This window comes from Plodia interpunctella, chromosome 13 (assembly GCF_027563975.2).
Source record: "Plodia interpunctella isolate USDA-ARS_2022_Savannah chromosome 13, ilPloInte3.2, whole genome shotgun sequence".
Lineage (NCBI taxonomy): Eukaryota > Metazoa > Arthropoda > Insecta > Lepidoptera > Pyralidae > Plodia > Plodia interpunctella.
The window spans coordinates 7,475,720-7,492,513 of NC_071306.1; the positions used below are offsets into that span (position 1 = coordinate 7,475,720).

At 43.4% G+C, this 16,794-nt stretch overlaps 1 protein-coding gene across 1 annotated transcript; it reads right to left on the bottom strand.

Annotated features, from left to right (window-relative positions):
• Positions 1-131: 131 nt before the first annotated feature.
• Spt6 lies at positions 132-16,597 on the bottom strand. Its single transcript, XM_053754160.2, has 24 exons — positions 16,421-16,597; positions 16,219-16,309; positions 15,814-16,013; positions 15,221-15,340; positions 14,884-15,044; positions 14,271-14,404; positions 13,911-14,026; positions 13,334-13,506; positions 12,525-12,678; positions 11,994-12,136; positions 11,742-11,876; positions 11,388-11,542; positions 10,445-10,566; positions 8,171-10,137; positions 7,546-7,711; positions 7,282-7,424; positions 6,794-6,888; positions 6,182-6,362; positions 5,494-5,680; positions 4,111-5,043; positions 3,316-3,563; positions 2,752-2,956; positions 2,186-2,282; positions 132-1,808 (listed from the first exon to the last, which is right to left on the bottom strand). Exons 1-24 carry the CDS (start codon positions 16,457-16,459, stop codon positions 844-846), a joined length of 6,930 nt encoding a protein of 2,309 aa, XP_053610135.1. The 5' UTR covers positions 16,460-16,597; the 3' UTR covers positions 132-843.
• Positions 16,598-16,794: the final 197 nt, after the last annotated feature.

Below are 16,794 nucleotides of genomic sequence, written 5' to 3' on the forward strand. Positions count from 1 at the left end.
GTGTGCTCTAACGCCGCCATTCCATTTCTATTAGTTTCTTTTATTTATTTAGGAAATCTAAAATATAATCTGACAAATATTTTTCATTTGTTGATCTATGAACAAATTATGGTACACCATGAATTAGTAGGTACCTACTAATTCCACACTTCTAAAAATAAAACAGGTTATTGGCTTGTCATAATTGTTTATTTACGTTACAGAACAGTTGTGTCTTCACTAACCATCCCTAAGGCATGATGCTATTGAATTTTATGGTCATCCAATTTCTCTAAATAATAAAAAATTCTATATTATTAAAAAAAAAGTAGTACCTTAAGTACATTATAATTTCCACATAAGCGAATTTTACAGCCTGTAAGTGCGTTTGTGTTGACAGAGTAAGGACATTTTCAGCTTAGATAACTAGAACTAAAAGGAAGTGAAACATTAAAACCAGGGCGTTAGACACACATAAAAAATATCAATAATTTCTAGGCTTATTGGAACAACTTCGCTTATATGGGAGTTTATAAATTTCAACCAATGTATTTGGAACTAAGCAATGTATTTGTCAGTCAATAAATAATGCACAATCGTGTATAAGCACAACAAAAAGATTGAGTAAATATACAATAGATTTGAAGGAGTACATATCGCTTATGTATACATAAAATTTCAATCACGCTTTAAAAATAAGATTTCAATTGAGTTACCTATTACCTTAATCAATCAGCAATTCTGATATTACATTCGATTCGTAATTAGCTAGAGGCGATAAAGCGGGCGTTCTCCGCTTTCATCTGCGCACAGTCCCGTGCGCGGTACAAAAATAAAAATCCAACTCTCGGCCGTCAGTCTTTCTTAATTTTCATCGTACAAGGGGGTGGAGTCTCCCAGGGACATGGATCTGGGGGACGTGTTCGTGTGAGGAGTGGAGCGTACAGAATGTGCGCGGGACGCCCGGCCGGAGCCGTGAGGGGTGTGGGGGGTGTGAGGCGTGTGAGGGGTGTGGGGGGTGTGGGGGGTGGTGCGCACGTCCCGGCGGGGGGTGGAGCGCGGCGTGCGGCCCGACTGGCGCGGGGTGGAGATGTCGGTGGCGGGGGTGTCGCGCACGGAGCGGTGCCGCACCCAGTCCTCCGCAGCCTTCTGCCAGTCCGAGGGGTCTGCGTACGCGGGGATCGGCATGGGCGGCGCGCGGTGCTGCGCCGGGTGCGCGGGGCCGAGGCGCGGGGTGGGGGTGAGGAAGTCCGGTTGTCGGGGAGTGGTCGCGAAGGGAGTCATGTATGGAGTTTGCGCGGAAGGCGTGTAAGGAGTGTTGATGTAGTTGGGTCCGGGCGTGTGCGCGGGCGTATGGAATGCGGGCGTGTGGGCGGCCGGGGTGTGGTACATTGTCGACGTCATCCCGCCGTGAGGTGTCCTCAATGCTGGCGTCCTTTGAACAGGAGTGCCGCTCGGAGGTGGATCTCGGAAATGCTCCTTGAACCATTTGAGTAGTCCGCCGAGAGAGTCGAACATTCTCTGCCTGAACTTGTACCCGTCTGGCATCACTGAGACGTATTCGTGGGTACACCGACTGCGCGGAAGGTAGGAGAGCAGGAATCTCCCTGGATGGTTTTTGGCCGCGGAAATGACGTAGTGTATTTTGTTTGGGTTTTTCGCTTTCTCTTCCTTGAGCCACTCCTCGGCCTTGTCCCGCATACCGCCGAGCGGTTTGTAATATTTGTAGGCGATGAGGTCCCGCGCGTGTCCCGCCATCGGGGTCACGTGACGAGCGATAATTTCATCCAGGTCTTCAAATTCTGAACCCTGTATCCAGAGACTTCGACCTAAACAGATGAGTATTTTTACAAAAATGACAAGGTTTATGACAAGGTTTTATTTTCGTCAAAGAGATCTTGCAGCATTCAACAGTGTAATAATCCGTTATATAATAGTTGTTTCAACATTGAGTTGCAAAATTCCATCCACACAAAAACTTGTAAAATAGATTTTATTTACAAAAAAATCATGGAACATGACATGTATATTATTACATCAATTAGGGTGTGTTGCATCGTCAACTTTGACGTTACGTACGCCATTTTATCTAAACGTTAGCGCCGGTGCGCACCGGTTAAAACGTCAAATTTGACGGTGCAACGTGCAAATTTGACGGTAAAACGGTGCCCTTAGTTGTTTCAAAAAGTAATGTTAGTTTATTTACCTAGAGAGAAGGCGTTCTCTTTCCCCTCTTCCCGCACGTCGATGTGTTGACAGATGCCGTCGGCCACCTTCCACGTCACTGTTAAGTGGTCGGAACCCTGCAACAAAGGTTAAAAATATAGTATATTTAAGTAGTAGTGTCCAAACTGTAAGGACTAATCTACCGAAAAAATCTGCCTTAAATAACACAATAATACTTTGGGGGCGTGTGGTTCCTAGAATAGAACCACTCCATATCCTACCGTGGATGTCGTACGACGCGAAAAGGACACACAGTCTAAGCAGCTGATAGGTACATATGGAATAACACATAGAGTACTTTTTATCCCGAAATTACCACGGGATCGAAGCCCTGGGGCGCAGCTAGTATAAAATATTTATACATCTACAGTTAAGTAGGTGCATAATGTACAGTGGCAATATAGTGTAGCCTGTGAGTGCGTTATTCGAGTGCAGTGAATTGTGATATCTACTTTTTTTCCATTGTGTTCTCATGTTAGTGATATTGTCTTTTTTTATTGTTTGTCTTTTTTTAAATATATAATTGTTTCAGCGTAAATCTATTACCTTACTGCTCGGGCGTACAATGACCTCCCCCTGCACCATATTCTCCATCAGTTTCTCCGCCTCGGCGAAGGATATGTTGTGGAAGGCCGGGTGCACGATCACCCGTTTCACGTACTGCATCCGTTCTTTCGTTTGTTTCGCCTCGGCGTCTTTGCGGACGTCCTTGTCTTCTGATTCTTGGTCGTAGTACGGGTCTTTTGGAGGTCTAAGAAAGAGTTTTTAGGTGTTAAATTTATTTACTTATGCGGGCAACAGGCTAGTATTTCAATAACTCAATGAAATAGCCACAAGAAATCAACCACGAATTCGCATTGGGCCCGCATGAGTCTTTGTCCGTACTCCCTATCAATCTAAGGAAGGCCAGTGCGTTTAAATGGCCATTTAAACAGTCTAACTGCGCAAATGGCCTATTTCTACATTACATATACTTTTTTTTAGTAGAAAGATTTTACTACCATTCTTATGTGATTTCTACAAAATATTGCAGCCAGCTCTATACCCGCTTTCTCTAATAGGATATATTTATTTACAGCACTGCGTACTTAAAACTAAAGTGTAACATACCTCCACTCTTTATTCTTATCGAGCAAATCGGAGGACTTCGACGAACAATCCACCGAAAACCTCTCCACATCGATCTTCAATATCCTACAGTGCACGGTCTGTCCTATTCTGACCCGCTCCGTGGGGTCGGTGACGTGTCTGTCGGACAGGTTCTTGATGTGTATGTACCCCGAAAGCCCGTTGTCCAGTCGGATGCGGACCCCCGTGGCCTGCCCCGGACACGCGCCCGCGTCGAAGTGGTTCCATACCTGGGAAAATGTGTCTTGTATACAATATGCTTCAAATCATTGACAAAATGTGAACATCGTGGACTTATGCGTTCTAGTCTATCGTTGGAAAAATTCGTTTTTTTTATATAGCCTGTATTATGTCCCACTGCTAAGCAATGTCCCCTTTTGTCTTGCAAAGGTTGTCGTCCAAAACAATATAGTTGTTTAATAGATTAAAAATTGCAAATATAAAAAATACTAGCTGCGCCCCGGGGCTTCGCTCCTATAGGAATTTCGGGACAAAAAGGACCCTATGTGTTATTCCAGATTGTTTTCTACTCGTGTAACAAATTTCATAACAATCGGTCCAGTAGATAATGCGTGAAGAGTAACAAACACACAAACAAACAAACTTACTTTCGCATTTATAATATTAGTTGGGATTTGTCAATTTTATAATCCATCATCGTTTATTTCCTGAAAATTTCAAATATGGCTATTTTATGAGTTTAAAACATAACAATTTTTTCAATGTTCTACTTATAACAAACACAAAAAATAAATTTTAAACGATCGTCGTACTTACCTCAGATAATTCAGGGAAATCATTCTTGTGACAGAATGGGCACTCCCACAGTCCAGTCTCGTCGTTCCTCACAGGATTGGCCTGATCCAACATCTCTCTCTGCGGCTTCCTGTGCGTAATCCCCACCACTGTGGCCAACACCATCTTCCCCACGTAAAACGTCTCCGGAGACTCTTTGGTAAGAATATCGAACAATTCTTCTGGCGTGGGCGAGCGATAAGACACTCTAAGGTCTTTATATCTAGAGTTCAATTCCGCTCGAATATCATACAGCGTAATGCATTTATTGCCAAAGCCTTGTCGCTCTAGTTCTTCAGCGAAAGCATCTAGATCCAAATCTTTTAATCTCTCCGGAGCCTCAAGGATCTCCTCTACTGCACCAGCTGGGTTCGCATCTTCATCTTCATATTCTAAAGCATCTACAGCCATTTTCCTTGCCCATTCGTAAGTCTCAGGATGGACTCTCGAACCGTCTAGAACTTCGATATACGCTTCAGTGCTATCTCCAAGACTGCTAGTGTCAATTTTGATGAATCCTGAGCAGTTGATGAAGACTTTAGGACCCATGTGACAGACTGTGACTAACTGTGTTCTATTTTCTAATTTCTGATTGGTTTGTTTGAAGAGTTTTATCAACGCTTGGGCTTTTCTTGGACCTAGACCACAGACAAACTGCAGCAATTCCGTCCCGCGTCCAGTTAGTATAGCTTCGTTCATATCAACGCCGACTTCGTTAACTCTGTTCACGAATTCCAGCTCAATGCCTTCGAGGAGGTCTTCCTTAGCTATTTGGTCTTGGAGAGTGTGGTATCGGAAGCACAGGATTTCTTCGTCGGGCCCGCACAGCTGGGAGATTTCCATGAGAGGGTCTTGGAGTAGGCGCCCCTGGCAAATGGCTTGGCGTAGTATGTCGGGGTACTCTCTGAAGTCATTCTGTAAATAACAAAACCATATTTATTAGTAAAGAAAAAGTCACCTATACATGTTTTAAATTCGTGAAGAAAAATTACAAATTAATTTCAATGTAAAATTAGATAACAATAGCATAAATACCTGTGTTTATTTCCTAAAAAAATATGTTTATAGACAGAAATTTTTATGTAAATTTAAGCAATAGGAATTTTGATGATGATATTGACTGCCTATTGCCTATTATATAGGCTATACCGTTCTCGCATGGCCCTTGCAGAAGAGATAAACCCAAGAAGAGTTGGCTTGTTGTCGTCAATGCGTGTCAATAAATGGTCTGACAACTATGGATGCTGAATACCGTGCGAAGTCGAAAAAACATGTAGGAAAGCGGTTCCTGGGCTCCGACGCTTAACATCTATGGAAGCAACCGACGTACCGAAGCGAGAGAGATGACTAGCTATATGAACCCACCCTGCCCCTGATGCTGTTGCTGTATATCTTGCTGATGTGGTTGTCCGCGATCTCGATGGGGATGCGCGGGAACTGCTCGTCCTCCACCAGCTGCTGCACGCACTCGGACACGTCCGCCTTTATGTTCAGCGACTCGCGCGACTCGCCGCCGATCACGATCACGTGCGGTTTCTTTCGGAGGATGAACCTGAACGTTAAATAGGATCACATTACATTAAAAAAATGTTTGGTTTCTTATTTATTCAATTTGAAACATACTTTGTTTAAAAACATATTTAGTCTACTTGAAAATCTAATTTAGCTCCGACGCTCAATGGCTGAGTAAGAAACCGGGAAAATATTTAAATAAGAGGGAAAGATAGACAGAGAAAGTATAAAACAAAATCAGTCTGTTTCTAAGTTTTCTTCTTTCAAATCACGCAACGGATTTTGATACAGTTTATACTGTTATTTAGACAATTTGTCCCCAATGATTTACACACACATAAGCGATATCGTGGGAAGTTGGGTCAGGTGGTAGATTATATAATAAAAAGTATCAACGTAAGTATCATGTAAGTGCATAAGTATAGGAGAATATAGCAAAAATCACAAACACACCTCCAGAGAGTAGTGATATCGGTCACTTCTGTATGAAAACACCAAGAGAACAGAGCAAAGATGCCATCAAAAGTGAATGAATTCTCACCTCCTAAGAGCAGTGACATCAGCCTCCTTATTCTGCCTCTCCAGGGGATCCCAGGCGTTCCTGCGGTACAGCAAGTGGGGCAGCCGCAGGTGGTCGGCCACCTCGCCGCCGCCGGCTACGAGGCACGCGAACGCCGAGTGCTGCCGATCTGGGACGTAAGCAATCGACAGCACGCGCAGACCTGGACAAAGACTTATCTGTAATGACCTGGTATTAACTATTTAAATAACTATATTAGTCAATATAGTTATTGGCTGATTTACCTACTCCTACCCTAAAGTGATGGCCACCCTAGAATCACTGCATATCCAAAATCGAGCGTCATTTGTAGTCCAACAAAGCGACTCTATTAGTTCCTTGTATACAGAGATGGATTTATACTTATACCCGGGAAAGAACGGATACATTCTGTATCCCGGAAATCAGCCCACGTGTATGCAAGGTCTTGACTGATAGGCAACAACAACATCAGCCGAAGAGAGTTGCCGACAGGCATAGGTCATAACTTTTCAAACAGTTTAAAGTTTTTTTTTACGAACCCGGGCTTCGGAGGTCACATACGGGATGCTTCCGGGCACAAACAAGGATGAGAGAAATATTTATTACACTTACCATTTGAAGCGTCCCACTCTTCGTCGTCATCGTCGGAAACGCGTGACTCGTAGGGCGCTACCTTGAGCCAATCATACAGCTTTCGCCGGCAGCATCTGTGTGCAAACAAATCCAATTGAAAACATTGTTCCCAAAGTAAGTTTCTCATGAAATCTACCTCCTAACCATCTTCAATTCAACCCTGATTAAAAATTGGTAATAGCAGTAGATTTTTCTTTAAATAATGCAATTATTAGATGAGAATCCAAAGACATATTATTGAATTTCAAAAATACGTCGGTACAATTCGGTCACACAGATTGAGTTAGCCTCAAAGTTAGAGTCGTGTTTACAATACTTACTATATTTTCTAATATATGTAGATAAACATCCAACAACCCATGTCAATCTGAAAATTTTGACCTATCCGGGGATCAAACCTGAGACCTCCTGTTTAACAATCTGGCATGATAATCATTAGGCCACAGAGAAATAGAGTGACAACATACTTGAGCACATATTCCTTGGACTCCTGTAACAGCACAGCATTCAGTTCCCTCCTCAGCTCGGGCATCACAAACTTTGTCAACGCTATGGTCACTGCTTCTGCTCTCAACTCGTTCCACGCCTGCACTGTAGACGCGAATTCGTCCTAGCAAACATACATCGTGATAAACACATGTGAAATTTAAATCTATACTAACATTATAGATAATAGTTTGTACAATCTGTCAAATTGAAGGAATGAAATGAGTCTTTCGATAACTAGTTACCTTCTGGTACAATTGCTTGAGCTCCTCCAGATAGCTGGGCGAGGTGTTGCCTTCGATGTGCTCACTGATGCTCATCTCCAACAACTTGTCTTCCACCGCCATCGTCAGCTTCAGATACTGGTCGCCGGTGAGGTCGCGAACCGGCTTCTTCTTTAGGTATTTTAGACTAGAAACAAAACAATTTCATGAGTAAAGAAGTTTTACATCTAAAAACAATACACAGCACATCTACAAAACTTTGATTTTTCAATGTTTCTTTACATATGATGTGGCGCTGGGCCTCACGCTGACGGTGGCCCGCTCCCGCAGCGCGTCATAACATAGATACCTGTAGCAGGCGTGGTTCTCGTCGATCTCCTTGCTGCCCCTGGCGCTGGGCCTCACGCTGACGGTGGCCCGCTCCCGCAGCGCGTCATAACATAGATACCTGTAGCAGGCGTGGTTCTCGTCGATCTCCTTGCTGCCCCTGGCGCTGGGCCTCACGCTGACGGTGGCCCGCTCCCGCAGCGCGTCATAACATAGATACCTGTAGCAGGCGTGGTTCTCGTCGATCTCCTTGCTGCCCCTAGCGCTGGGCCTCACGCTGACGGTGGCCCGCTCCCGCAGCGCGTCATAACATAGATACCTGTAGCAGGCGTGGTTCTCGTCGATCTCCTTGCTGCCCCTGGCGCTGGGCCTCACGCTGACGGTGGCGCGCTCCCGCAGCGCGTCATAACATAGATACCTGTAGCAGGCGTGGTTCTCGTCGATCTCCTTGCTGCCCCTGGCGCTGGGCCTCACGCTGACGGTGGCCCGCTCCCGCAGCGCGTCATAACATAGATACCTGTAGCAGGCGTGGTTCTCGTCGATCTCCTTGCTGCCCCTGGCGGTGGGCCTCACGCTGACGGTGGCCCGCTCCCGCAGCGCGTCATAACATAGATACCTGTAGCAGGCGTGGTTCTCGTCGATCTCCTTGCTGCCCCTGGCGCTGGGCCTCACGCTGACGGTGGCGCGCTCCCGCAGCGCGTCATAACATAGATACCTGTAGCAGGCGTGGTTCTCGTCGATCTCCTTGCTGCCCCTGGCGCTGGGCCTCACGCTGACGGTGGCCCGCTCCCGCAGCGCGTCATAACATAGATACCTGTAGCAGGCGTGGTTCTCGTCGATCTCCTTGCTGCCCCTGGCGCTGGGCCTCACGCTGACGGTGGCCCGCTCCCGCAGCGCGTCATAACATAGATACCTGTAGCAGGCGTGGTTCTCGTCGATCTCCTTGCTGCCCCTGGCGCTGGGCCTCACGCTGACGGTGGCGCGCTCCCGCAGCGCGTCATAACATAGATACCTGTAGCAGGCGTGGTTCTCGTCGATCTCCTTGCTGCCCCTGGCGCTGGGCCTCACGCTGACGGTGGCCCGCTCCCGCAGCGCGTCATAACATAGATACCTGTAGCAGGCGTGGTTCTCGTCGATCTCCTTGCTGCCCCTGGCGCTGGGCCTCACGCTGACGGTGGCCCGCTCCCGCAGCGCGTCATAACATAGATACCTGTAGCAGGCGTGGTTCTCGTCGATCTCCTTGCTGCCCCTGGCGCTGGGCCTCACGCTGACGGTGGCCCGCTCCCGCAGCGCGTCATAACATAGATACCTGTAGCAGGCGTGGTTCTCGTCGATCTCCTTGCTGCCCCTGGCGCTGGGCCTCACGCTGACGGTGGCCCGCTCCCGCAGCGCGTCATAACATAGATACCTGTAGCAGGCGTGGTTCTCGTCGATCTCCTTGCTGCCCCTGGCGCTGGGCCTCACGCTGACGGTGGCCCGCTCCCGCAGCGCGTCATAACATAGATACCTGTAGCAGGCGTGGTTCTCGTCGATCTCCTTGCTGCCCCTGGCGCTGGGCCTCACGCTGACGGTGGCGCGCTCCCGCAGCGCGTCATAACATAGATACCTGTAGCAGGCGTGGTTCTCGTCGATCTCCTTGCTGCCCCTGGCGCTGGGCCTCACGCTGACGGTGGCCCGCTCCCGCAGCGCGTCATAACATAGATACCTGTAGCAGGCGTGGTTCTCGTCGATCTCCTTGCTGCCCCTGGCGCTGGGCCTCACGCTGACGGTGGCCCGCTCCCGCAGCGCGTCATAACATAGATACCTGTAGCAGGCGTGGTTCTCGTCGATCTCCTTGCTGCCCCTGGCGCTGGGCCTCACGCTGACGGTGGCCCGCTCCCGCAGCGCGTCATAACATAGATACCTGTAGCAGGCGTGGTTCTCGTCGATCTCCTTGCTGCCCCTGGCGCTGGGCCTCACGCTGACGGTGGCCCGCTCCCGCAGCGCGTCATAACATAGATACCTGTAGCAGGCGTGGTTCTCGTCGATCTCCTTGCTGCCCCTGGCGCTGGGCCTCACGCTGACGGTGGCCCGCTCCCGCAGCGCGTCATAACATAGATACCTGTAGCAGGCGTGGTTCTCGTCGATCTCCTTGCTGCCCCTGGCGCTGGGCCTCACGCTGACGGTGGCGCGCTCCCGCAGCGCGTCCCGCAGCGTGGCCCGCAGCAGGGGCTCGTGCGCTAACTGCACGCCGCACATGTACACCGCACGCCTTAGCACCTCTTCCGCTGAACCGGTTTTACTCATCTGTGAATATATTTTTTTAATTACTACCGGCCCGTCACGACTTTTCTCGGGTAAAACTATAATAAATTATACAGTATTTACAAATATAATAAATTATATTTATTCCCTAGGAATACGATTATAACATACATAACTTTGAACCTTATTAAAAAGGACGTAAGATCATACGTTACCGGTAAATATTATATGCGCAACGGCGACCGTAATGAGCGCGGCATACACGCTGCCAGTGCCTGATCGTGTTGAGATTGGCTTTATTTTCATAAGCGGAGCGGATTTATTTAGGTTAAAAAAGAGAATCACTCACATATTCAGCGGCGGCCTCAAGCGGCGGAACTGGCTGCTGCTCCACCTCGTGCCTCTGGTAGTTGTCCCGAACGTTCTCCGCGAACTGTTCGGGCGTCAGGCCGAACTTCTTCACGAGTGGCTCTGGGGAATATACGCAAGTGTACTCTTTGAACATAAACAAAGCATGTTGCTAAGACAAAAATTAAGTAATATAGAAATGTGAAAAATAGGATGAAGTGCCATAACATTGAAGAATAATGGGGAGACCTTTGCCCATCAGAGGGACACTTTGAAAAATGGACTGACGCCATTAAAATTATTATAAAGACAGTTTTTTTGTTACTAATACAGAGTTTGCAATGTTGCAAAATCACCTGAGAGTCAATTGGACCTTAGAACCATATTAATAAAGACCAAAATGGCGGGTCACCAAATTCGAAAACTTACTTTAAAGATCTGAATATAAGCAAAAAATTTACGACCATAGATTTTTTAAAATTCTTCATTTAAGTTACAATACTTTTTATAGGGTTACGTAAGCAAAACCTATATAGGTTTATATGTGGTAAGGCGAGTTACTACTCATATATATATTACTTTTATCATGTTGGTAATATATTATAGGACGGAAATCACTAAAGCTCTTCATACAAAAGTAGTCTCTAACGACAACTCCATATGGATAAACTAAACTAAACCAAAAAAAATCTCTAAACACTTGAAAATTGACAACGCAACATGTAATCTATCTCACGCATCACCATTGACTCGAGTGAAATAGCACATAGTCGATCTCACTCATATATTCACGCATCACGCAAATTGTAATGAAAAGGAAATAATGATATGTTGAGCGTCAAATGTTCCCTAGTGTAACCGTGGCTTAAAGTTTGACGAAAAGTAGCGAGGCGTGGTCACGTGACCGCACAATATAATCATAATGATTTATGAAAAGAACTTACCAATACCCGCTTTCCTACAAAGTTCGTATCGGCCGGACCTCACGGCATATTTGACGTCAGTCGGCTCCTCTTCCTCCGTAGCCCGGGCTTCGACCTCGGCGGCGGCTTCTTCAGGATCTTCACCGTTCTTTTCCGCTTCCTCGCGCGCCATTTTCCTGGAGAAACAGATCAATGATGACTGCCAAATCAAACATCAAGATCAAAGATGGGAAAAAACTAACGAAATCGCCGGTGTTAACCATGTGCGAGGGGCATATGCACAATAAACAATACATCAAAATTCCCATTGGACATAAGCAACAGAAATTAAAATCACTGACTTCACAAATTTACTCAAGACTTTTAATTACTTACTTCTTTTCCTCCAGCTCTTTCTTCTTCTCCTTTGCTCTTTGCACCTTCTGCATTTCGGGCAGATCGCCAGAATAATACAGCAGGAAATGAGTGTGCACGTCGCGAAGCTCTTCCGGTGTTTGGACATTCTTCAGCCTAAGAAATACAACGAAAATTGTAACTTGATATTGGTGATACTTCGCTAGTAGTACTAAGCAAGGAAAAGTGACTGTAAACGCATCCATATAGCGAATTGTAGTCATGTTTCCATACCTTTCAATATCTTCATCCTTTATGAGCCTCATATTTTCTGGGATGGGCGCGTCCGGGTTTTGCATCACCTTATCCAGTTGGAAGTCCCTCATGTTCTCCAAGAGTTTTAGAAGATTCTCTTTGCGCTGTTTCAGTTGGCACCACTGTAAGAAAGGTTGGTATTAAACCCTTCATTTTAAGCAAATATTCCTGAATTTTGAGGACATATATCCCGCCCCTATTATATTACTAAGAATAGTTAGCTGAAGAAAACAAGAAGCTCCGATGCTTTATGGCCGAAGAAGAAAGCAAGAAAGCTGTCAACAAGCAATAATATTTTAATGTTAGAAATAACAAAAAAATGGTCTTTCTTTAGATTTGGAGTCGCCTAAAAGCATCTGACATGACTTTTAAGACTTCTTATAACCACCTAGTGGTTGGTTAGTAGTAGAACTAGATGCATACAACTAGTGAAGTAAATAGGAAATGGGGATCCTGCTGAGAGAGAGAGAAAATAAAATAGATAATCAGTGTGTTATGGTGTCAACGAACCTTAGCATCATACTTGTAGACCTTCCACAGATCGTTGATGTTGAGTTCCGGTTGAACGTACTCCTTGCGGTAGAATGCTATGAACGGCACCTCCAGTGTCTGGTTCCGCATGAAGTCCAGCGCTTGACGGATCTTCGTGATAGTACTCGACGTTCTAGAGATAATTATATGATTTCTATTTCAAAAATATCATTTTTTACACAAGCTTTTATTGTTATCAGAGACCTTGCGTCATACACGTGACAAAAATCATGTCTGTCCACAGCAAAGTTGAGAAGTTCCCTCGATTTTACGACACTAATATACTGACAGGGAAAGTTTTCAAGTGACTTCTAAAACAAATGAAATATGTATTTGACACAGAAATATTCTTTGTTTCGCTCAGACAATAATACACTTATTAGAAACACAAGAGAAGAAACGGGACAAAACGCAATTTTCTTTTCCCATGCATCCTGTACACGTATTTACAAAGCCTTGTATATGATATGCTGAAAATTGTATGGACATATTTTAACTCATTTGGTTACGCCAGCTCGTTGAGTTTAGTTTATATATTCAAAATAGCTTTTGCCCACGGCTTCGCCCGCGTAAATTTCCCGCGCGAACAATTATTTTTCCGAGATGAAAGGTACCCTATGTGCTTCTCCATACTGCAAAACTTCAAGATTGGTCCAGTAGATAGAGCGTGAAGAGGTAACAAACATACATTTATAATATTAGTTAGGATTGTAAAATATATTCTCTTAACTGTACAGTGTACATTAACTTGTAATTTTGTTGAAAAATATTTGTTAAACCATAAATACCTGCGCGACCTCTCCCTGGCCTCCTGCGAGTCAGCCTTGGACACCGGAGGCTTGAGGAATGCCTGTTTGTAGATCCATTCAGCTTCATCCGCCAACTCCGTGCTGCCTTCTTCTACAGCCGTGATGGGCACCTCCCTTATTTGCATGCGCTCGGGCACGTCTGTTTTACGTATCTATTGGACGAAAAATTTGTAATTGATTGTGGCCCGTTGTAAAAATTTCATGAATTCGATCGCCTAAAAAATCGTTATTTGTGATTTTGTTTTAAATGTTTAGTGATGTATTTAAAAACATATTATAAATATGCGAAATATATATTCGCACATAAAATTTGTGTATGTTTCTCACATTTTAATTCACAAAAAGAGATATATACTATAGTCGAATTCTGGTTACAAAGCATGCAGGTATAACATTAAGTAGCAATGTTCCAATAAATTTCCTGCTTTGAGAATTAGTGTAGATGCCAAACAGAAATTCTCATCAAAAATCTCACAGAATTATTTGAAGAAAATTCTCGGGAATATCCGAAAATCTTTCCTGGCCCTTCTTTAATTCCAACACATATAACACAAACCTCATTGTCCAAATCCGTAAAATGACTTCTTTTGAGCTCACTAGGCTCGTATATCTCAAATATGGACTTCTTGCTGGGCCGTTTGGCCTTGCCCTTCTTTGCTCTCCGCGCTTGACCTGCAAACATTGTGAGTTTCAATCAAATCAATAGAAAACATTATCCTTGCAGAAGGGGCTAACCAAAATAAATCAGTAGATAATGAAGAAAAATCAAAGAATTTGACTAAAAAGTGATTTCCATGATTTTTATTTGCAGAAATTGTCTGTGATTTTTTATAATAACTTTATCGTACGAAAAATAAGTACATAAATTAACTTAATATAAAAAAATACTTTCTGCAGTTTAACCATAAAGACCCACCTTCTTCATCCTCATCCTCGATGTATTCATCAAGATCTTCCTCATCTTCATCCTCATAATCTTCCTCGCCATACTTCTCAAACTCGTCGTAATCGAAGTCCACGCCGAATATATCTTGACCCTCTTGTAGTGACCTTTAAAAGTTATAATTTAAAATTCAAATGTTTTTTTTTTTTTTTTTCAATAGAATAGGTGATTTTAACAATCAGTTTTCTTAGCCAGTTTGTAAAATTATTAGTGGCTAGAAGCATGTGACTATAAAAACGAACCCTATAACGAACGAACGAACGACTATAAATTCTAGTTACAATGCCAAATCAATTAATTTATTGTGGTTGGCAATTTACTCATAACCTATGTCTATGTAAAGTGCCCACTGTATTATGTAAATTGTGTTGATTTCAAATCTAAATATATGATTTCCAACAAATAAGTTGAGGCATATGTTTCCTACCCTAAAATAAGACTACTCCATATTCTCCCTTATAGGCGACAACAACATTCCCAATAATGATTGATGTCAGGCTGGCAGTCAGAAAACCACATCTGAATCATCAAAAAAGGATTATTTTTAAAGAGACCACACAGGAAGGGAAATAGAAGAGGTACTCACGCGTCTGTAAATATAGGCCTGCGTTTCTTCTTCCGCTCAGCAATTGGACGGCCGTCGTCATCAACAATGAAGTCGTCGGCGTCAGACTCCATATCCTCATTCTCATCATCGTACTCCACTTCTCCCCGTACTGGAGCAGGCTCTGAACGATTCTCGTCTTCCTAATATGATAACAAAAAAATATTATCAGTGTGTGTTCCAGTATAACACATTTAGACAACAAATTTTAGGTAAACTTCCTGCAGAATAGAGTTTTAATAATATCATCCTGTTATCCCGAACATATTTCTGTGTAAATTTTATGTCTCAAGAGTAAAAAATAAATCAAAATACTCACATCATCAGAGCCACCCACAAACAGTTTCTCAGCAATGACCTCCCTCTCCAATTCTGGGTCATCAGCTCCCTCATTGTCGCTGTCATCATCCTCTAAGCGGCGAAGACGTTTGAATTTGTTCTGTGAATTATGACATGTTTCTATGTAAATTCTTTTATTATCATCTGTTTGTTTGAATTGTCTATTTTGTCGAATGCACTTTCTAGGTAATATTAATGAAGTGATTTGTGCCTTCTCCACTTCACACAGTAGATGATAAATCATTAACTTTAATGCAGGTTTCCTCATGATGTTTTCCTTCACAGGAAGCAAGTTGTGTCTATGAAAACTACCATACATATAATAAATAATTTTATCAAAATTTGACAACATTCTTGTTGAAAAAAAACACACTGCTAATTTTACACAGGTTTTTCATTACATTAATGTTTCTCAGCACTAAGCAAAACTCAATTTGTTCTGTTGTTAAAACTGTGATTTAGTATAAATGGAAAGTTCAAGAGTTTTTATTCCAAAGTTCTCATAGTACCACCAACAGCTATAAATTCTTATAATTTATATTATATCACAATCATAATACATAGAAAACTTACCCTGGCAACTTTTACACCTAAATTCTCCTCAATGAGATCATAATCTTCATCTTCTAATCGATCATCCAACTCATCATCACTTTTCTTTCTTTTTTTAGGTCCTGCACTTGCATCTGAATCCTCTCCATCACTGCCAGACTCCTCTATAGGGGCGTCATCTATCAAATCTTTCAACTCCTCTCGAAGCCTATCCTCGTCATCTAAAATAAATGATTGAGTGTGATTTTCACTGAAAGTATGTCATGTAGCAAATAACTATTTATTGAGGTTATATGTAGAGTTTTCTTTATTAATAACCTAACGTTTAAAAAGAACACTTCAGTTTCAAATTGACATCATTTTTGCAATAAATTGCCGGAATATAAAGCGTTTTCAATATAAACGTGGACAATTTCAACTCAGTACCTTCTTCATCTTCATCCTCATCGTCACTTTGAACCGCTGCTTTGCGCTTCGGTTTTTTACGTTCAGTTGGTCCCTCGTCTTCAGAGTCGACCTAAAAAGGCAAAAGGTATCAACGGAAAGGGAGAAACACATAAAACGCAAGCAAGTCAAAGCAATCGCAACCATTGTAGATTTACAAAAAGCTACAAAACGTTATACTAACATCACTTTCCTCGGCCTCAGACTCAAGAAAATCTGCCATTATCGCTTAAAAATTAAACCACAGCCCTAAAAATTAACGCAAAACGTAATATTCTTGTAAAATTAATGTATTTTCTTCGTTTCTACAAAAAATACCACAACTTTAGTTACAGATGAAATGAATGAAATGAAATTGAGTGAAGTGATGTATTGTTAACTTCAATTCATCTGTCGTTTTTTCTGTAGTCTATGAAAATATTATTCATTGATAATTTTATGTTGGCTAAACTTTCATGAATGTCCTGCACGAGTAGACTGAGTACAACCCACCTAATCTGCCGTGAAAGGGTCCTTTAGCGCGACCGCACACTTTCCGAATCCGGAAAGCTAATCAGG